The sequence below is a fragment of the Malaya genurostris genome, chromosome 3 (genome assembly GCF_030247185.1).
Source record: "Malaya genurostris strain Urasoe2022 chromosome 3, Malgen_1.1, whole genome shotgun sequence".
Classification (NCBI taxonomy): domain Eukaryota; kingdom Metazoa; phylum Arthropoda; class Insecta; order Diptera; family Culicidae; genus Malaya; species Malaya genurostris.
The window spans coordinates 80652472-80674925 of NC_080572.1; the positions used below are offsets into that span (position 1 = coordinate 80652472).

Here is a 22454-nt window from a genome sequence, read left to right on the forward strand (position 1 = left end):
GGTATCACCGGTGTTAAGAGTCCGGTAACCGTAGTAAATAAGGAACAATGGAAATCGCAGGAACGGACAGAAGGTTCTTGCAAAAACGATTATGTGAAACTTTTAGATGGAAGTAAAGAAATAGGTACTGATTTTGTTATTGCGAGCGATAGAGATGCGGTATGTGGAGTGTGATCAAGAGAGATTAAAGCTTCTAGCGAAAGCATGCCGCTAAAACACTGAACATTTACTAGCACATCGAATATTACTCATTGCATATGCAAGAGTGAATTTTATCCTAGCCTTGTGTTGGTAGCGACTTGCTAATGCTAAGTTGTTAAAATAATTGTACTCTAGCTGCGAGAAAATGGATGAACTATGATATTTACAATGATACGGAAACACAAAGACGGTAGAACGTTTAGATTCATATAGCATACTTGTTCTCATATCCCAAATTGAGTTCCATCATAAATAAAATAAACCTAGATTCCCCAGTGTAATAGTACTGTAGTTGAGCAGCCCGTGACACCAAAAGCACCGTCTGCTATAGAATGGGTGCGTAAATGCTCCTAAAATGCATGTACAAAGTTGCCTGCGCATTTAACACAACCACAGTAGCATAAATCAAATAAACATAGATTTTCCATTGTACGGAGGCACTAACAGCGCTCCTAGTGAGAAACGGTTATACTTTTTTCCATTAGCAGGGTTGTTACGAAAAATTTCAAAATCAAAACGCGCGAAATTCGCGCGAAGTCGAAAACTAAAAAGCGCGAAATCCGAGCGGAGTTGAAAACTAAAACGCGCGATATTCGAGCGAAGCGTTACGCCACTATTTTTATGCAGGTTATACTTTCCGCAGAACTTGAAAATTCACTTAAATATAATTTCATAATCGGCATAAGTTTGTAATATGAACACAATCAAAAAGTCCGCATACAACACGTCACTTTGAGAAACCCCTCTCTGATGTACGGAAAATGTTAGAGTAAAAATAAAAATGCTTACAATTGTGATTTTGAAAGAAGTTAAACAGATTTCAGCGAAGACATTTTTTTGCTTCAACATCTTCTTACTCGGCAAGCATTTCCTTCTTGGTAAGAAGAATTTTAAGGCAGACCAGGATGAGTATGATCTGATGTACTCTTTTTAATTTCAGTTCCAATTATGATAGCGCCTTCTCTTGTTATCAGATTTTATTCTGAATGTTTTTCTTTTCTATCAAACTTGTTCTCCAGCAGGCATAAAACCTCCTCATCTTTTGAATCATATATTAAAATCATCCAAATGATACATTTCCTTTAATCTATTGCTTCTATGATATAGTAACTAAATCTAATGAGACAGTAGCATAAGACACGATTTCTTAATAACATTACGTAATAAATGAATGTCGAAAGAATTAAGACATCCATAATTAGTTCCAACATAGGGAATCCGAAGAAAGCAATAGGATCGAAGATTACGACGTCGAATGTCAAATTGAAACAATTGCAATTGCTTGGAGCAATCGATCCGCGACTGAAGTAGGTCTGTCACAAAACTAGCCTTACAAACATCGCGACTGACAAATAATAAATCGAGACCAATCAGTTTGCAGCGGTCATGGTAACTCGGTAAGTTTGAAGAATAGCTCCATGGAAGACGTTGGAGAGCCAATCGGACAAATTTTCGTTGAATCACTTCAATGCGTTGGATATTCAAGAGTTGAGCGAACTAAAGCGCAATACCGAGCTTACATGCAATGTATATCAGAGATTTTTTTTAGTAACGCGGAAAACAAATCCTAATAGCTTCGAGGCTTTGGAGATAGTAAGCTCTATGTGCCCTTTAAAATTTAACTTGGAATCCAGAAGAACATCCAGGTCCTTAACAGACGATGCGCGTTCAAGAACAGTTTGTGGAATATTATAGTCGAACTTGAATACAAACTTTTTGCCACTAAATGAGATAACGGAACATTTAGTGGCATTGAAAACCATTTTGAAATATAAAATATGTAAGTCATCGGCGAACGATAGTTTCATACACATAATCGAAAAATTTAGATCGTTGAGATACAATACAATTATAAACGGTCCAAGGTGATTTCCTTGAGGAACTCCAGAGGTAACAGCAAATGGAGGTTGTACAGCAGCTCCACTTTTACGTATACGCCCGGGGGCAAGATTTATTTGCGTGCCCCTTACTAACTAAATGATCTTTTTTTGCTCGGCGGGTCCCATCAAGGACCCCTAAAACCATGGGCCCGGGGCCACGTGCCCCACTGCCCTTCTGTAAAAGCGACCCTGTTGTACAGTCTCCTATTTTCACTCTCATTTCATGACCAGTTATATAAGATCGAGGCCAATTCAAAAATGAACCGTTCAATCTCAATCTACTTAACATGGCGCAGCGAAATCGGTGAATATAGAATCTACTTGTAGTTGTGCTTGTAAAGAACATATGATGAAGGAAGTGTAGGCTACTAAATTGAAGTTGAAGGCTTTGGCATGGAGCTATGCTGAGTCTCAGATATGTAGTTAGAGCAACTATGTGTTATCAAATCTACACGGAGAACCCTTCGATCATAAAATTGCGATATCGCAGTTTTTGATTTTTGCAATAGTTGATTTAACTAATTTGTTTTTGATTCAACCAAAATGGTTTTTGATTTGCATATATTCAAGTAGTTGAAAAATATGTTGTTTTGAATGCTGTCAAATGCCGGAGACAGTTGAAAGCAAAACAATAATCGCAATGCAAAATCAACAACTTTTTTAGTAGAAATCTGTTCGCGTCGCTTCAAAATGTCAATAAAAACAACATCGATGGTTAAAGCGTTTGGTGAAATTGTGTTCATTCGATTTGAGAATTTTATGATAACAAGTGTTTATCTAACAGCGGTGTTGTGATAAAGTTAACCTTGTTTGAGATGAAAAAGATTTGATGACAAATTAGAAAATGTTAATGAATGATCATCTCGTAATCTTTCAGGTATGCGCAAAAATTTTATGCTTCAAATTCGATCATTATTTACTTCCAGCAGACTGTTTTACTTCCAGCTGTTTGATACCGATGATGATGTTCATACATTAGCAATAAAACGCTTTTTGACATGAATTTAATTTATAAAAGTAACAGGAGCGAAGGGTTTCAAAAATCAAGACCTCCTGCACGCCCAAGTGCATTAGATCTATCTCTTTGCTCAACATCAATTCGACTAGATTGCACCTGGAAAATATTGCCTGATTTACACGGTAGCGATCATTTACCAATCATCATCTCAATTAGCTGTAACAAATGTATTGCTAATTCAGCTAGTATTCCATATGATTTGACAAAAAATATCGACTGGATTAAATACCAAAGTAGAATCTCTAGTATTTTGAATTCAATGGAAGAGCTCCCTCCACTTGAAGAATATGACTTCCTCGTTTGTTCGATTCTGGAGGCCGCAGAACAATCCCAAACTAAACGCTTTCCTGGGCCAACGACTAACAGAAGGCCTCCCAACCCCTGGTGGGACAAAGAGTGCTCAGAGGCTAAACTCGCAAAACCAAATGCTTGCAAGACGTTTCTAAAACGGGGAGGAGGAACTCCTCAGAATTTTGAAAAACTTATGGTTTTAGAAACCAAGTACAAGAACATACTTCGAGCCAAAAAATGTAGCTATTGGAGACATTTTGTCGAAGGTTTGTCAAGACCCAAGTAGCAATCCGCAACTAGTTCTGATGCGACTAAGTCCAAACTATGTTGCAACAAGAGCACGAATATGTTTTTTATGTTATACTGGCTAAAACAAGGTGACAGCAATGTTTCTTCATAACCTAACCAGTTACGAAATAGTTATTTAGGTTTCAAATCACCACATCTTTTTGTCATATTGAATTAATAATAAATTATAAGCTATCGTAACTTAATCCAAACATATCTTTAATCGCAACTTTATTACTAGCTACTAGTTGAAAATAAGTTTATTAGACTCCAATATTGGCAACCCGTAACTAGTTCTGATACCACTTAGCCCAACTATGTTGCAACAAGAACACGAACATGTTTTTTTATGTTATGGTTAAAACAAGGTGACGGCAGTGTTTCTTTATAACATAAACATTGAACTAGCTATCATTAGTAAGTTATCGTTACTTGATTCTAACATATCTTTAATCACAGTTTTAGTTTTAGCTACAAGTTGAAAAAAGGTTGCGAAACCATTATAAATACGTAAGCGTATATGTAAATCGTTACTATGTGAATTGATGTAGTAATAACTTAGATATTATGAGATTATAACATAAAATTCTTCATTGATTCAGATAGTTATCGGTAGGTTTTCCCAACGTTATGATAACGAAAATGCAAACAAAACAACCTTTGTTGGCTTGAATATGGCGAATACAATATGGAGTCTCAAGAAGTGTATGAAACGTAAATAAAACCAGGAGATTACTTTTTTCCAAACTACTTTTTGCCGAAAATAGTGAAAGGCAGAATAATCATTTTTGTTCTATGCACTGTCATAAATACGAAGAAAATAATATAGGGATTGAGCATCGATTGTGATAATATTATAACTCTCATGATATATGAATTCATTCAGTAAAAACCATTCAAGCGAAGAGGTTGTGTTTCGATTGTACTGGCTCGTGAGTTAACGGCTGCTACCGAGACAATTCTAAGCTTCAGGTAGTTAAACTGCCCATAGCAAACGCAATATTCGGGGCGTTTCCCGACTGGAAAGCTAGCAACGAAGGCCATCCCGTTCATACGCACAGAGGTGTAGAGACACAGAGGTGCGAGAGCATAGAAGTGACGAGTCACAGAGGTGCCATCGCATAAAGGTGCGAAGACGAAGGGGTGCAAAGGCACAGAGGTGCTAAAGCAACCCAGTGCTGATCTACCAGGTACCAGAATTTGTACGCTGCGTAGGATCAAAAGAGACGGCATATATCGCGAGGTGCTACACTGCAAGCATCGCATTTGATCGCCACCAAGAGCAAAAGCACTGTACCTGGGGTCAGGTACAGCAAGTGCAGTGGTGTTCACAACGACGGCAGAGCAACTGAGATAGCAGTAAACGACAGAAGACTGCCAATTGGAAACAGCAAAAGACTGCCAATTGGAAATCGTTGGAAGAGCTTCACGTCGTTCTTCACGATAAAGGAACAGAGACATCAGCTACAAGGTAGATTTAATTTAATTTATTTTTTATTTCTTATATCTGAAATTTTACTAAACATAAGTTTTTATTTTGGTATTATTAATTTACAAAAAAAATTTAATGTAATGGATGATCTCATGGAAGATCATCCGAATCCGATTCCGGATACTAGTAAAAGTTTAAATACTCCGAGGGCTAAACATTATCCACAGGGTACCACTGGGCCATGGATAGTCTATCTTCGAAAAAAAGAAAAGATTTTAAACTTGATGCAAATTACAAAGGATTTGACATCACATTTCTCTGAAGTTAAAGAAATCTGTAAGGTTAATAGAGATAAAATTCGAGTTGTAGTTAACGACTTGAAACAGGCAAACGATATTGTAACCTGTAAATTATTTGCTATTGAATATCGAGTTTACATTCCATCGAAGGAGGTAGAAATTGACGGTGTTGTGACTGAAGCAAGTCTGACAGCAGATGATTTACTTAAAAATGGAGTTGGCCGTTTTAAAAACTCCATGCTTGAGGGAGTTAAGATACTCGAGTGCAAACAATTGTACTCAGCATCTATTGTCGATGGAAAAAAGTCTTATCGTCCCTCAGATTCGTTTCGCGTAACATTTGCCGGATCTGCATTGCCTAGCCATGTCTATATCGATAAAATTCGTCTTCCTGTTCGGCTTTTCGTACCGCATGTTATGAATTGCACGAACTGTAAAAAATTCGGACATACAGCTACTTACTGTAGTAATAAGTCCAAATGTATCAAATGTCAAGGGCCTCATAAGGATAATCTTTGCGATAAAGATGTTGAAAAATGTGTTTATTGTGGGGAAAGCCCTCATGATGATCTTTCAGTGTGCGCTGCATTTAAGCTGCGTAAAGACAAAATGAAGCTTTCTTTAAAAGCACGGTCTAAGCGCACATATGCAGAAATGCTCAAAACGGTCATACATGTCTCCCCTTTGGAAACCGAAAACGGTTTTTCAAATCTTGCGGAGCCAGAGGAATCTGACTCTGACGGAAATAGTGAAGATACCTCGTTTGTCACTCCTCAAGGGTCTGTTAAGAGGAGATTAACAAACCACAAAATACCAAAAAAGACACCTAAAATTATACCTTCAAAAAAAGATCCCCGTGTTAAAGCTAAAAAGCCAAATTTAAAACCAAAAACTGTGCCTCCTGGTTTGTCAAATTCACAAACCAATCCAGGAACTAGCTCAAGAAAAGACAATAATCCAGTGGGCTCCATTTCACATTCACCAACAGGATTACTGAAATTTTCGGAAATTGTAGAATGGATTTTCGCTGCATTCAATATTTCTGAACCTCTAAAGACCATCATAACAGCATTCCTTCCAATAGCTAGAACTTTTTTGAAACAGTTATCAGCTCAATGGCCAGCTCTTTCAGGTTTTGTATCATTTGATGGATAATTTATCATCCGCCGCAAATGATTCAATCACTGTCCTGCAGTGGAATTGTCGAAGCATCATGCCAAAACTTGATTCATTTAAAGTTTTGTTGCATAGTCAAAAATGTGATGTATTTGCTTTGTGCGAAACATGGCTTACATCAAACATAGCCTTAAATTTTAATGACTTTAACATTATACGTCTCGACAGAGACTCCCCGTATGGTGGAGTGCTTTTAGGAATTAAGAAATGTTATTCCTTTTATAGATTAAACATTCCTTCGACTTCTAGTATAGAAGTTGTTGCTTGTCAAATAAACATTAAAGGAAAGGACATTTGCATTGCTTCGGTATATATTCCTCCAAGAGCTCAAGTTGGACAACGACAGCTTAATGAAATTGTCGAAGCCCTTCCTGCTCCACGTTTGATTTTAGGAGATTTCAATTCGCACGGAATGATGTGGGGTTCCGTTTACAATGATAGCAGATCATCTCTAATATATAATATTTGCGACAATTTTAGCATGACGGTACTAAATATGGGTAGCATGACACGGATCCCAAGACCTCCTGCACGTCCAAGTGCATTAGATTTATCTCTTTGTTCGACTTCAATTCGACTAGATTGCACCTGGAAAGTATTTCCTGATTTACATGGTAGCGATCATTTACCAATCATCATCTCAATTAGCAGTAACAAAGGCATTGCTAATTCAGTTAATATTCCATATGATTTGACAAAAAATATTGACTGGATTAAATACCAAAGTAATATTTCAAGTGTCTTAACTTCAATGGAAGAGCTTCCCCCACTTGAAGAATATGACTTCCTCGTTTGTTCGATTCTGGAGGCCGCAGAACAAGCCCAAACCAAACGATTTCTTGGTCCATCGTCTAACAGAAGACCTCCAAATCCTTGGTGGGACAAAGAGTGCTCAGATGCTAAACACGCGAAACAAAATGCTTTCAAGACGTTTTTAAAACGAGGAGGAGGAACTCCTCAGAATTTTGAAAAATTCTTGGTTTTAGAAACCAAGTACAAGAACATACTTCGGGTTAAGAAATGCAGCTATTGGAGACATTTTGTGGAAGGTTTGTCAAGAGAAACCTCAATGAGCACTCTTTGGAATACGGCCAGACGAATGAGGAATCGTAACGTAGGAAATGAGAGTGAGGAGTACTCGAATCGATGGATATTTGATTTTGCGAGGAAAGTTTGTCCAGATTCCGTTCCTACGCATAGCATTGTTAGGGAGTCTTCTTCAAATGATGATTCCATTGATAGCCCCTTTTCAATGATGGAATTTTCCATAGCACTCATGTCTTGTAACAATAACGCTCCTGGATTGGACAGAATTAAATTCAACTTGGTGAAGAATCTGCCCGACCTCGCAAAAAGACGTTTGTTGGAATTGTTCAACAAGTTTCTTGAGCAAAATATTGTTCCACCTGACTGGAGACAAGTGAAAGTTATCGCCATTCAAAAGCCGGGGAAACCAGCTTCCAATCACAACTCATATAGACCCATTGCGATGTTGTCCTGCATCAGAAAATTGTTCGAAAAAATTATTCTACGACGTCTCGACACTTGGGTCGAGACGAACGGTTTGTTGTCAGATACTCAGTTTGGCTTCCGTAGAAATAAAGGGACGAATGATTGCCTTGCATTACTTTCGTCTGACATCCAAATTGCCTTCGCTCAAAAGCAACAAATGGCATCTGTATTTTTAGACATTAAAGGAGCATTTGATTCAGTTTCCATTGATGTTCTTTCAGACAAGCTCCACCAACATGGACTCCCAGCGGTTATAAATAATTATTTGCACAACCTTTTGTCAGAGAAACGCATGCATTTTTCACATGGCGATTTGGCAACAATCAGAATTAGCTACATGGGTCTCCCGCAAGGCTCATGCCTCAGTCCGCTCCTCTATAATTTTTACGTGAATGACATTGACAGCTGTCTAGTAACCCCATGTACACTAAGGCAATTGGCAGATGATGGCGTGGTTTCAGTTACTGGGCCCAAAGCTATTGATCTGCATAAACCATTGCAAGATACCTTAGATAAATTGTCCGTTTGGGCTGTTCATCTTGGTATCGAATTCTCTGCGGAGAAAACAGAGCTGGTCGTCTTTTCAAAAAAGCATGATCCCGCGCAACTTCAGCTTCATATGATGGGAAGAATAATCGAACAGGTTTTGACTTTCAAATACCTCGGGGTGTGGTTTGATTCCAAATGCACGTGGGGAGGACACATTAGGTATCTGATAACGAAATGCCAACAAAGAGTAAATTTTCTTCGAACAATAACAGGGTCTTGGTGGGGTGCTCATCCGCAAGATCAAATAAAATTGTATCAGACAACGATACTTTCAGTGATGGAATATGGATGCGTTTGTTTTCGTTCCGCTGCAAATTCTCATATTATCAAACTTGAGCGAATTCAGTACCGTTGTTTGCGAATTGCTTTAGGCTGCATGCATTCGACACATACAATGAGTCTTGAAGTTCTGGCGGGAGTTCTTCCATTAAAAGATCGATTTTGGGAGCTTTCATCACGCCTGCTAATAAGATGTGATGTGCTGAATCCCATGGTAATTAATAATTTCGAACGACTAGTCGAGCTTCGATCTCAAACAAAATTCATGACAGTATATTTTAACCATATGTCACAGGAAATCAACCCTTCAAGATATATTCCTATCCGTGTCAGCCTCCTAAATGTACCTGACTCAACTTTATTTTTCGACACATCCATGCAGCGCGAAGTGCGTGGAATCCCGGACCACCTACGCTCTATGGAAATCCCAAAAATATTTTCAAGTAAGTTCAGGCATATTAACTCTGAGAAAATGTTTTACACGGACGGATCGCGAATGGAAGAAGCGACAGGGTTTGGTATGTTCAACAATAATGTTTCGGCCTCATTCAAGCTTCAAGAACCTGCATCTGTTTATATAGCAGAGTTAGCAGCAGTTCATTATAGCTTGAATGTAATCGTCACACTATCTCCAAACCATTATTTCCTCTTCACAGATAGTCTGAGTGCAATTGAAGCCATTCGCTCAAACGCTGCTGGCAAAAATGAACCGTTTTTCTTGGGTAAAATAAAACAGTGTCTGAACGACATATTGAATAATAATTATCTAATCACAATAGTTTGGGTTCCGGCTCATTGCTCCATTCCAGGCAATGAAAGAGCCGATATTTTAGCCAAACGTGGTGCTATTGAGGGTGAAATTTATGAGAGACCGATTGCTTTCAACGAATTCTATAGCGCGTCTCGCCAAAGAACACTTGCCAGCTGGCAAGCTTCTTGGGATAAAGATGATCTGGGTCGGTGGATGCACTCAATTATTCCAAAAATATCGACAAAGGCATGGTTCAGGGGACTGGATGTGAGTAGAGATTTCATTCGTGTGATGTCCAGACTCATGTCCAATCACTACACGTTAGATGCACATCTCCTTCGAATTGGACTTTCCGAGACTAATCATTGTGCTTGCGGCGAAGGTTACCGCGATATTGACCATGTTGTTTGGACATGCGTGGAGTTTCGTGATGTCAGATCTCAACTAATAAATTCCTTGCGTACCCAAGGTAGACTATCCAATGTCCCAGTTCGCGACATTCTTGCTTGTCGTGACCTTCCATACATGAAACTTCTTTATCATTTCATTAAATCCATTGGAGTTCCAATTTAAATTTTATTTTATGTTAAACTGTTTTCTCTTCCATGAGTTCAACCAATAGCCAACTATAGGATATTGAATATAAGTGGTGAACTGATACAAACAATCCTGAAATAGTTATAAGATCATGTACAAAATAAATGTATTTTATTTAATGTAATTAAAATAGCAACTCGCTTGATAAAAACAGTGTTTAGATTAACTAATGAGTACCAACATACTAATATGATATTCGAAATGTATTAGGTTTAAACTACTATGTATTGTGGATGCCACGGCGAAGAAAAACTTATGTATATTGCCTATGAAATAAACGTATTTATGAAAAAAAAAAAAATGATATATGAATTTAAAATGATAAGAAATCACTCTAATTTGAGCATTCTGAACACAGCGTTATTTTGTTGTTTATTTTTCATATCTTTATAAACAGATTCTGATTGAAGGCGCATGAAAAACAGTTAAGTAAAATTGAATTCCGCTCGACAGTTTTAAAATCGTTGTGAAATTTGTACCTTGTATCAAGTTTGTGATTTAAAGCACTCTCCTGCTTTTTTATTGAAGATAGAAAAGTATTCTGGATTCATTCAATGTTTATAATGTCGATGGTGACTAAGTTTCAACTAGTTTACTTGGAAACAAGTTATTTTCAAGTTATGAAAAGATAAGTTATTCTAGTATGGCATTACAACGTAACGACAACTTATTTTTAGCTGAATTAACAACTAGTAGAAACTGCGCTTTTTGAGTCATGCAAGTGGTTAGATGTTAGTAACAATCACTCAAATATCTGGTTGCAAACTAGTCACAAACAAGCTAGCGTAACAAAAATTGTTACTTGGGGAGAAACCTCAATGAGCACTCTTTGGAATACGGCCAGACGAATGAGGAATCGTAACGTGGGCAATGAGAGTGATGAATACTCGAACCGATGGATATTTGACTTTGCTAGGAAAGTTTGCCCAGATTCTGTTCCTACGCAAAGCATTATACGGGAATCTCCTCCAAATAATGGTTTTATTAATAACCCATTTTCAATGATGGAATTTTCTATAGCACTCTTGTCTTGTAACAATATCGCCCCTGGGTTGGACAGAATTAAATTCAACTTGGTGAAGAATCTGCCCGACCTCGCAAAAAGACGTTTGTTGGAATTGTTCAACAAGTTTCTTGAGCAAAATATTGTTCCGCCTGACTGGAGACAAGTGAAAGTTATCGCCATTCAAAAGCCGGGGAAACCAGCTTCCAATCACAACTCATATAGACCCATTGCGATGTTGTCCTGCATCAGAAAATTGTTCGAAAAAATTATTCTACGACGTCTCGACACTTGGGTCGAGACGAACGGTTTGTTGTCAGATACTCAGTTTGGCTTCCGTAGAAATAAAGGGACGAATGATTGCCTTGCATTACTTTCGTCTGACATCCAAATTGCCTTCGCTCAAAAGCAACAAATGGCATCTGTATTTTTAGACATTAAAGGAGCATTTGATTCAGTTTCCATTGATGTTCTTTCAGACAAGCTCCACCAACATGGACTTCCAGCGGTTATAAATAATTATTTGCACAACCTTTTGTCAGAGAAGTGCATGTATTTTTCACATGGCGATTTGGCAACATTCAGAATTAGCTACATGGGTCTCCCGCAAGGCTCATGCCTCAGTCCGCTCCTCTATAATTTTTACGTGAATGACATTGACAGCTGTCTAGTAACCCCATGTACACTAAGGCAATTGGCAGATGATGGCGTGGTTTCAGTTACTGGGCCCAAAGCTATTGATCTGCATAAACCATTGCAAGATACCTTAGATAACTTGTCCGTTTGGTCTGTTCATGTTCAGGCTGGTATCGAATTCTCTGCGGAGAAAACAGAGTTAGTTGTCTTTTCAAGAAAGCATGATCCCGCGCAGCTTCAGCTCCATATGATGGGAAGAATGATCCAACAGGTTTTAACTTTTAAATACCTCGGGGTGTGGTTCGATTCCAAATGCACGTGGGGAGGACACATTAGGTATCTGATAACGAAATGCCAACAAAGAGTAAATTTTCTTCGAACAATAACAGGATCTTGGTGGGGTTCTCATCCGCAAGATCTAATAAAATTGTATCAAACAACGATACTTTCAGTGATGGAATATGGATGCGTTTGTTTTCGTTCCGCTGCAAACTCTCATTTTATCAAACTTGAGCGAATTCAGTACCGTTGTTTGCGAATTGCCTTAGGCTGCATGCACAAATCGAGGCACAAATCTCCAAATATCAAGGGGAACGTGCCATTTGAGCCAATTTGTTCTGATAGGCTGCATGCACTCGACACATACAATGAGTCTTGAAGTTCTGGCGGGAGTTCTTCCATTAAAAGATCGATTTTGGGAGCTTTCATCACGCCTGCTAATAAGATGTGAGGTGCTGAATCCCATGGTAATTAATAATTTCGAACGACTAGTCGAGCTTCGATCTCAAACAAAATTTATGACAGTATATTTTAACAATATGTCAAAGGAAATCAACTCTTCAAGATATATTCCTATCCGTGTCAGCATCCTAAGTGCCCCTGACTCAACTTTATTTTTCGATACATCCATGCAGCGTGAAGTGCGTGGAATCCCGGATCATCTACGCTCGACGGAAATCCCAAAAATATTTTCAAGTAAGTTCAGGCATATTGACTCTGAGAAAATGTTTTACACGGACGGATCGCGAATTGAAGAAGCGACAGGGTTTGGTATGTTCAACAATAATGTTTCGGCCTCATTTAGGCTTCAAGAACCTGCATCTGTTTATATAGCAGAGCTAGCAGCAGTTCATTATAGTTTGAGTGTAATCGTCACATTATCTCCAAACCATTATTTCCTCTTCACAGATAGTCTGAGTGCAATTGAAGCCATTCGCTCAATCGCTGCTGGCAAAAATGAACCGTTTTTCTTGGGTAAAATAAAACAGTGTCTGAACGACATATTGAATAATAATTATCTAATCACTATAGTCTGGGTCCCGGCTCATTGCTCCATTCCAGGCAATGAAAGAGCCGATAATTTAGCCAAACGTGGTGCTATTGAGGGTGAAATTTATGAGCGACCGATTGCTTTCAACGAATTCTATAGTTCGTCTCGCCAAAGAACACTTGCCAGCTGGCAAGCATCTTGGGATAGAGATGATCTGGGTCGGTGGATGCACTCAATTATTCCGAAAATATCGACAAAGGCATGGTTCAGGGGACTGGATGTGAGTAGGGATTCCATTCGTGTGATGTCCAGACTCATGTCCAATCACTACACGTTAGATGCACATCTCCTTCGAATTGGGCTCTCCGATACTAATCATTGTGCTTGCGGAGAAGGTTATCGGGATATTGATCATGTCGTTTGGACATGCGTGGAGTATCGTGATGTCAGATCTCAACTAATAAATTCTTTGCGTACCCAAGGTAAACTATCCAATATCCCAGTTCGAGACATTCTTGCTTGTCGTGACCTTTCATACATGAAACTTATTTATCATTTCATAAAGAAAATTGGAGTTTCAATTTAATAAAGGCCCCTTTTAAGACTTAGTTCTGATCCCAGCTGCGTCCATGAGTTCAACCAATAGCTAAATTAGAATAAAAATTATGTAATGATACAAACAAACTCGAAACAGTTTATGAAATTATCAACAAAATGTCTGAAAATAACAGCTTATTTTATAATTTATAGAGGTTAATCGTTTGGTTCAAATAATATTTCCGAGTAGATTTCATAATTAATGACGAGTTACCTAAGATGATATTTAAGCTACAAGAGAATATGTTTTAATAAATTCAAAACGTTGTGACTATGTTAGAATTAAATTAGGATAAGAATATTATGTAAAAGTGATGCTACGGCGAAGAAAAACTTATGTAAACTGCCTTAAGAAATAAACGTATTTATGGAAAAAAAGGGTTTCAAACGCACAGAACGCGCTGCGATTGAATGGCGCGTTTGAATTGCCGTCGCAAAATTTCAATTCCCAGCGGTTGATGCACCCAAGCTCATATAAATTGACTAAAATTATCAGTGCATAACTTTAGTTCAACCGTTTGAAGGCATCATTTTAGGTAAATTTAATAATTTCGTTAGTTTACTCGCCCCTTTGGGCACTTTTGCTGATTAAAAACGTTTTTCTACATCAATCATTTCCGATCGAATCAGAAGTATTTTTTTAGAATTTAGATCTTTACTGATCTCAAAACAAACAAACAAATAAAACCGATTTATTTTTCAACTAACAGAATTTTGTTTCAATAACAACACCAGTTATTTCAACTAAAATATTTGTTGAAATTGAAAGGTATGTGTCCTCACTAATTGACAGCATTTTTTTTTCAAACAGTTGAATTAGTTGTTTCAACCATCGTTTCTGCTAATCGAAAAACAAAAATGACAGTTTAGTTAAAACAACAATCGATTAGTTGTACCAAATTTTAACCAATCGAATTCAGAAAATCAACTAATATTCTGGTTGAAATGGGATCGCGGGTGGTTCCGTGTAGAACTATAATTACAAACAGCTTCGATACAGCGCACAAAGCAGCAATTCCACGGTAGTTGGATACTATACCCTTGTTTTCATAGGATTTCTTCCATATTTCAGGGAAAATTCCAGAAACGTTCGCCCATCTTTTATTTTTTAGGGTTTCAAAAAAAATCCCAAGCTTAAAAAATTTGCTAAGAACTTTTTTTCGAACACATGATGCACAAATGTGGAATGATGTGTTTGGAAATTCGCGCGAAATTCGCGTCATAGCATCAAAACCTTAGCAGAAACCGCGCTAAATCCGCGAAAATCGCGAAATCCGCGCGCCCGTAACAATCCTGCATATTTACGTTGGAATGAAATGTGGGGGCGTTGTATGTGCAAAGCTGTCAAATTTGCAGGAAAAATTCAAAGAGTTTATGTTGTGGTAAAAAACGGGCCAAATAATTTTAAAAATAATCGCAGGAAGATAGATTTTAGTTTCAGTTTTCTCAAACAAAAACGACATTAATTCCGATTTTCATACGGAGATGTTGCTACCGAAGATTGAGTTTATCGGCAAGAGATGCCACATATTTTCATAGAAAATCTGTATTGTCCCGTATACAAAGTTTGTATTTATTTTGCACCACATTATGGTTTTAGAATGAGAAACTCAATGAGCCACCATTCTTGTTATCTCGAGCCATACTTTCGGAATGGCCTACAGATTGACAATGTTGATTTTACTTTGTTGACACTGCACTGAGATAATTGTTCTGTCCCTATAGTCCACCCAGTAGTTAATTTAATTGCGATTGCGAGAAATGATTACAAAACCTCATTAGCTTCAATATCTAAATATAGTTTGTAGTAGTATCTATACGAATGCCAAAAATTCACTCATTCCGTAGGTTTTTTTATAAAAGATATTTTAATTCAGGCCTATTTCCGTACAAGCTTTACGTGGCCGATTGAGCTGAGTTTTTAGTTAAATTTTTTTATGTATTGGAACTCGTTGTCACCCTTTTTCTAGGGGGAGAGGAGCTTCCATTTCCCTCCTGCGAGCATTGAGGAGCAGTTTGTTCGTGGTTCGTCTCGTCACCCATTGCCGTGGTATTGTTGTTGATTTTGTTGCTAGTTGCTGTAGAAGCGCCTTGTTGAACATTGTTTGCAGTTGCTGGTTGGTTGGATGGTAAGCTGTTAACTGCAGCTGGTGTACTTTGTTCTATAGGGGATACGTTGGATGGTTTCGTTGAAGGGTATACCTCACTGTTGTTGGTGACTGTCTCCTTGTCATGTTTATCACATGACTTACCGTAGTGAACAGCTTTTTGGCAATATTGACATGTGGCCATCTGATTGTCATAGGTAACAAGTGATTTGCACGGGATTCTTGTATCCTGACCGAATGTCACATAAGAAGGTATAGGCCTCCTCAAGCGCATGCGTAACAAACGTACGCCATTTAGAATACCGGGGAAAAAGTTCTTCCACTTTTCTTTTTCGATAAAGAGAATCTCTCCGTATTGGGACATAGTTTTACGACAATAAGGATCGATGACGCTTGAGGGAAGAGTATGCACACGCACTTCTATAGCACTATCTTCCATAAATACTGGAATGTTGTACTTAATGTTTTCGTGCTCCACATAGTGCACATTATTATTGTCTTTTGCGAATTGAATTGCATCCAACTCTTTATAAAACTGGATGTAAACAACATTAGTTGTCTTATTGCATTGAAGTAAATGCACACGTTTAATGTCAAGATGCATTTGTTCCTTAAGCAAACCTTCAAGTTCTCGTATCGAAGGTCGAATTTTGCACTGCCTGAAGTCAACAACAATTGTATTCTTTCGTGTCGTCGGTAGCTTTTGTTCGTTTGGTTCACTCATTTTCGAGGTTGTTCTATTGTTCACTACACAATACTGTACTTGGTTTCTTTCGTCCCGAACGTTGTTTTATCGACTGACTTGGATGAGATGTGGAAGCGTACTGTTCCGTCGGTTTGTATAATGAGATATTACCATGTAAGTAACTATTTTAGCGGTTGATTCTCGAATCCGATGGTGCTTTTTGTGAAAATTTGTTAACATCACCGTTTATTTGGTTCATAAAGTAGAACATACACAGAAAAATATTATGAATTTTACAGGCGACATAATTTTAATAACGATACAATTTATACCTATTTAACGTGTCAAATGATGCAATATGATGTTTACAGGATCCGAGTGTTATTTTCATTGCTGCTGTATGGATTTATACACGGAAAAACCGAAATCAGCATTTTGGCGAGAAAATTAGTTGATTTTCTGATTTGAGTAGGCTATTTTTTTAGTTGAATTCGCCAATTAAACGTGCTGTCATTTCTTAGCTAAGGCACACTCCATTTCCATTCTACTATATTTTTAGTTGGATTAGAAAAATAAAATGTTGTTTTCAACCAACATAAATGGTTGAATTGGTTTATGCAATTTGCAGCTGTATGGCGCTCTGTGACCAAAAAAACGTTAACACCATAATGACTACTAGCCACTAAATGGCACACTACTACCGAAAAAAATTCAGTCTCGGTTATCTTTATTATTGGCAGGTATAAACACGATGATGTATTGGAGAAAAAGACATAAGCGAAACATAAACTTCTTTTCGAAAATTTTTCTTCTAAATCACTGTTTTCTTCATTCGACTTCGCGAAATCGACTGTCTCACTGAAAATTTTGAGCACTCGGAAAACAAAAACCGAATACAAGTGGACCGGACGGCGTGGCCCAGAAGATACAAAAAACAATTTTCACTAAATTTTCTCGAAGATGACTCAACCGTTTTCTACAAATTCAAATTCATATGAAAAGTCGTCCTAAACAAGGTTCCTGAATTATGTTTGGATCCGATTTCTGGTTCCGGAACTACAGGATGAAATGTGAAACGAAATTAAAATTGTGTAACCCATTTTTCTCGTAGATGACTGAACCGATCTAAGCTTCAGAATTTTAGATTCAAATTCGATTCAATTTGCAGTTTCGACATTATAGGGTAATGAGTGAATAGAACTTTAAATTGCCGCTTTAAACGACGGTAATTAAATTAATGTCATGAGAACTAAAGCACCGAAAAATATTCATGCAAAAAACACATTCGGATAATAAAAAAAGGTATCATCTCACTGCTAGGTAGATAAAGCACGTTTTTTCTTCAGAAAACGAATTTTGCCTCTTATTCGAAATGATAAAAGTCCGACAATATTTGGGTAAGATTTGGCATTCTGCCACTATGCGTGACTGGTAGTGGTATCATCCATAAAATGTCCATTTTGTGATAAAGGTTTTTTAGAAATTCAATGAAAGTGGAATGCATAAAAAAATTAAAACTGCTTATTATTAACGATTCACTCCTTAGAACTGGTTTGCTGATAATTTGGAGAAATTTAGTTATTTTTCAAGGGCTATTAGCGCTTCTTTCGTTTTTGTGTTTCACTTTCTAAACCTAATGGAACTTATAACTTTCATTTGGGGGTTTTTAAAGCACCTGTTTCCAAACATTTACTACAAACTACATTCCGGCGTCTTAGTTCATCAAATTACGCACTGGGTTTGTTTGGAGCTGAAGCAGAATGGTTTCAATCTGCTACAGAGAATTTGTCGCTCCACATTGCGAAGTTTCCAAATTAAGCAAACTAATCCGGAAGCCCAATATTAGTTTTGCCATTCCCCGAATCCGAAAATCTCACTGACGCTGGTGCGCTAAACTGCAATCGCTTGCAGTATGTAAATATACCGACCTCGGTCACGGCACGAGTTGTATTCGATGTGCGAAACTTTGGCCATAAATTGTTAGCATAAAATACAGTTGTGTTTAAAGTTTTCCTATAAGTATTTCACTTGCCTTGTTTGCCGTGCGATGGATAAAACCATTATTGGATTGCATTTTAAATAGTATAGTGTATACGAAAAAGAAAGAGAGAGACAGAGAGCGAGGGAGAAATCTTCTGGAACATTCTAATAAAACTCTAGAAAACTGGTTTGTTCATCGTCATTTCTAGTTACGTACTAAAGTGCTTCTTGACTTTTGAAAAGGAAATGAAAAATCCAGGATAATTATATAACATAATTACTACTAAAAGACCATGTATAACATTTCAATACATGAGAGCTCTTTAGAGCATAGGTTATTAAGCTTTCGTACATGTTTTAATTAACATAGAGTATTGTTGTACCGATGCAAAACGGTACGGTCATCGTAGGTTTTATGTTACGAAAATAGGTTCAGTGTTCGGAAATGAGAACAGTTCGCTATTTGTGTCCACGACGAATTCTAGCATCAAAAGGGTTTCTCAATTGTTGCTCTTTCTCAAAGACCTAGGACACTTGTTGTAATTGTAGTGAAGATAATGATTATAACATGGCAGCAGTTGGCGAAGGATGAAAAACGACAACATTTTCATGCAATATCTTGTGAACAGCACATGCTCATACATTCGGAACGAACAGAAGTTGATACGGATACATTGATATACATATACAAGTTTACAGTTACAGTTATACAGAGTAGGAAACGGAAACATTGTGAAAAGTGCTGCCATGAAATTCAAAGACTGAAAATGAACTTTAATAATAACAAGGTGAGTTGTTTTTGGTTGGTATGACACGGTATGTGCTCTGGACATGATATGATGGTAATGATGTTGATGATGGTAGCACGATGATTATATGGTACAACCATGCCGTGGTAGAATGTGCATGTGCGGAATCGAAACAGATTGCCCGGTATGCTGTCCTGTTGATCCGTACGCTAAACCATCAACCTTCCGGTACAAGCAAGTACATAATGTGGATGAGATGAGGTAGCTTTATCCTTCAGCAGGCAGGAGAAGATGGAAAGATGGATGCTTCGAGAGTGACCATCGACGGGACGCGTGTAATGTTCCTTTCATTGGCTATAGGCCAAGATGGTTATTGGATTGTAACCAATGAATAGTTCAGAACCTTCAGTCTTTAGTCGGACAACAACAAGTCCTTTTCGCATCCCAACGATGGGCGCTAACCGTAAGCCCCTTGGCTGGTGAGAATGATGACAAGAAAATGAATCAAATGGTAAATGAGTAGACCGAATGATCCGCAGCAACTGAAACAAGTGATGTGAGTGAAGTGAGAGGAAAACAAGCGGCTTTCAGAGATGAGTATATCGGGAAACAAGATGTCTAAATTAATATTAGCCTACAGTCAAAACACTTGTGGGTGAGAGACTGCCCTGGGGGATCAATGGCTAGGTAAAACATTGTGATTCTCGGGGGAGCACAAAACTTCTACTTCAACAAAAGTATGACCAATGTAATTTTGTTCTGGGTAAAAAAAGAAAACGAACAAAGAGTAACAAGAAAACAACTGAGTTTGCTATTGGCCTTGGGCTTCGCTATCATCTTTACCAGGGGCGTTCGGTCCTCTCCGTTTGCGGTGGATTGGCTGAACTCCACCATGTTTTCCACCTTCGAACAGCGTTTGTTTATATATTTGGTTTACGAATTTGATGAGTTACGCAAATGTGCAATTCCGGTTTTGTGTGGGGGAAAAATTGAGAAAATATAGAGACAAAAAAGGGAATAGGAAAACGACATGTAAAAGAGTGTACTTTAATTAATTTGTTCGTTCTGAAATCAGCCCGAAAGAATTCCGAAACTATCGGTGGCACTTCAGAACGATATCATTGCATTATATTGTAGTTTTCTTATTTGCAGTAAAACGTTGCATATACTGTGAATTTAATAAGGCAAATCTGCTGACGATTTATTCGCCAAAACGAACGTTAATTGGTTGTACTGATATTTCATAAATTGTAAGATTTTTTCAGACCATATCGTGCATATTTTTAAAATTTAATTTCAAACATTATTTGCTCGTAATGGAAACTCTATCCTTTTCTATATTTTTCTCTATACTTAGAATATTTTTGAATACATGTGACACGGTGCAGCGTATAATTTACGCTTTATGCTTTTGGGTCATCTCTAATTTCGTAAAGCGGTAGTGCTCAAATGATTGAACACATCGAAAAACAGTTTCCGAAATCGTGATTTTTTATACCTAATGTCTTAGAACTGTCTTTCTGACCCTATGTGCAAGGTTAGGAATTGAATTTTGGCAGGCTGCATGAAATGCATCGACTTAAGCATCATTTTAGAAATAGAATTTGATAGAATTTGATACGGATTTTGATTAGAACAGCATTAAACGTCGAAGTCTGGTGTTTTTTTGGAAAAAAGATCCCAGAAAGTTGATTTTTTTTAAAACTTTTATTTTGAGATGTCACTCGATCTCGTCGTTTCATGTAATTCTAGGACATTCGCCATCAAAGAAATAAATTTCGATTTCGAGAATTTTTTTGTGGTGATTTTTCAATATCAAATATTTTCACCATTTATCTATATCCGATTTAGCTCAAATTTAGCATAGGGATTATTTCTTGGTTCTTTATGAAATTAGAGATGACCCTTTTTTATTGGCACCCTACTGTATGCTATATACTGTATACTTCAATAAAACAGCCAACCTTTTCGAATTATGTACTGCTTATCATCACAATGATTATTAAAAAACTTTCTCAATGCACATTATCTCTATCTAAACACTTCTCGATTTATGCTACCAACGTCGTTCTCAAATCGCTTACCCCAACAGACTGCCCACCATCATGGGCAATCACGCCGCTTGGGTACTGTCTTAGTTGTCACGGCTGATAGTGACATTGCAGAAGACAGAATGATAACAAGCTAATTTAGGTTACCCTTACACTATCGGAATCCCTATCATTCACGTTTTTCGTCGGTGACGAAAAGTTTTATCCTGAAAATCCGACTACTTCTATGGGTACGGATTAAACTTTAGCACAGAGGAGACAAATACGCTTTGACTGCTGCTGGTATGTATTCTGGAAATAATGCTGTACAAGACAGAAAGTGATACTTACGACGTTTTCCTTTTCCCGCTTATTTAGTCGCAACTTTCTCAGCATCTGGTTGCGTTGCTCCATCATCAAAGTTCGCTCGTAGGTGTATGCCGAGATATCGCTATCCATCTGTGAAATGTAATTGAAAAAACCGGTGAGAACAATTTCAGAAAATATGGAAGAAACTTTACCGACGAATCGAGTTGACACATTTAGCTTAAGACGATATGCTTCTAATAGGAATATTAATTATACTTGAAAATTTACTTGACGGAAAGCTCGAGAATAATGTTGAATTGCGATGTCAGTGAAAATGAACTTCACATTCATTCATCTGCTTTCAAGATTCGAGTTCATTTTTAGAAAGATTTAAGTGATTTCTTTGATGCACGAATAAGAATCCATTGCCTGTACCATGAATCAAAATCATAAAACATGTCAATCATACCTTATTGTTCATAATTTCATGAGCAAAATGATTGATATTATGCACAATAAGCCACATTCCATAAAAATGTTGAGATATCTATCATTTTACTCATGAAATTTCATGTTTCATGATTTTATGATTATTATTCATTGTATCGGTAATGGACTTTTTTCCATGTGGAAGTTATTAGAATTGTGACAGTTGAAAAAAACTTTATATCAGAATGGCAACAAACTAGGCCGAAATCATAACTTCTCAGAACCGCATAAGGAGTGTATCGAAAATAAGCTATCCACATACATTTGTGTTGTACGCATGTATTTGTGATGGTTTTTTATGCTCAGATCACAGCATGTCGTGCGT

The 22454-nt window shown here is 37.5% G+C and overlaps 1 protein-coding gene across 9 annotated transcripts in view; it reads right to left on the bottom strand.

The window, feature by feature from the left end:
* The window catches only part of LOC131435732 (solute carrier family 12 member 4), a 652550-nt gene that overhangs the window by 18894 nt on the left and 611202 nt on the right, over positions 1-22454 (bottom strand). For 8 of the 9 annotated variants that reach the window (XM_058603892.1, XM_058603893.1, XM_058603896.1 and 5 more), the window contains 2 exons: positions 21683-21790; positions 20145-20204 (listed from right to left, as the gene is read on the bottom strand). In XM_058603892.1, coding sequence (XP_058459875.1) covers positions 20145-20204; positions 21683-21790 — 168 coding nt within the window. The remainder of the gene's footprint in view (positions 1-20144; positions 20205-21682; positions 21791-22454) is intronic. The other variant, XM_058603894.1, reaches the window with a different exon arrangement.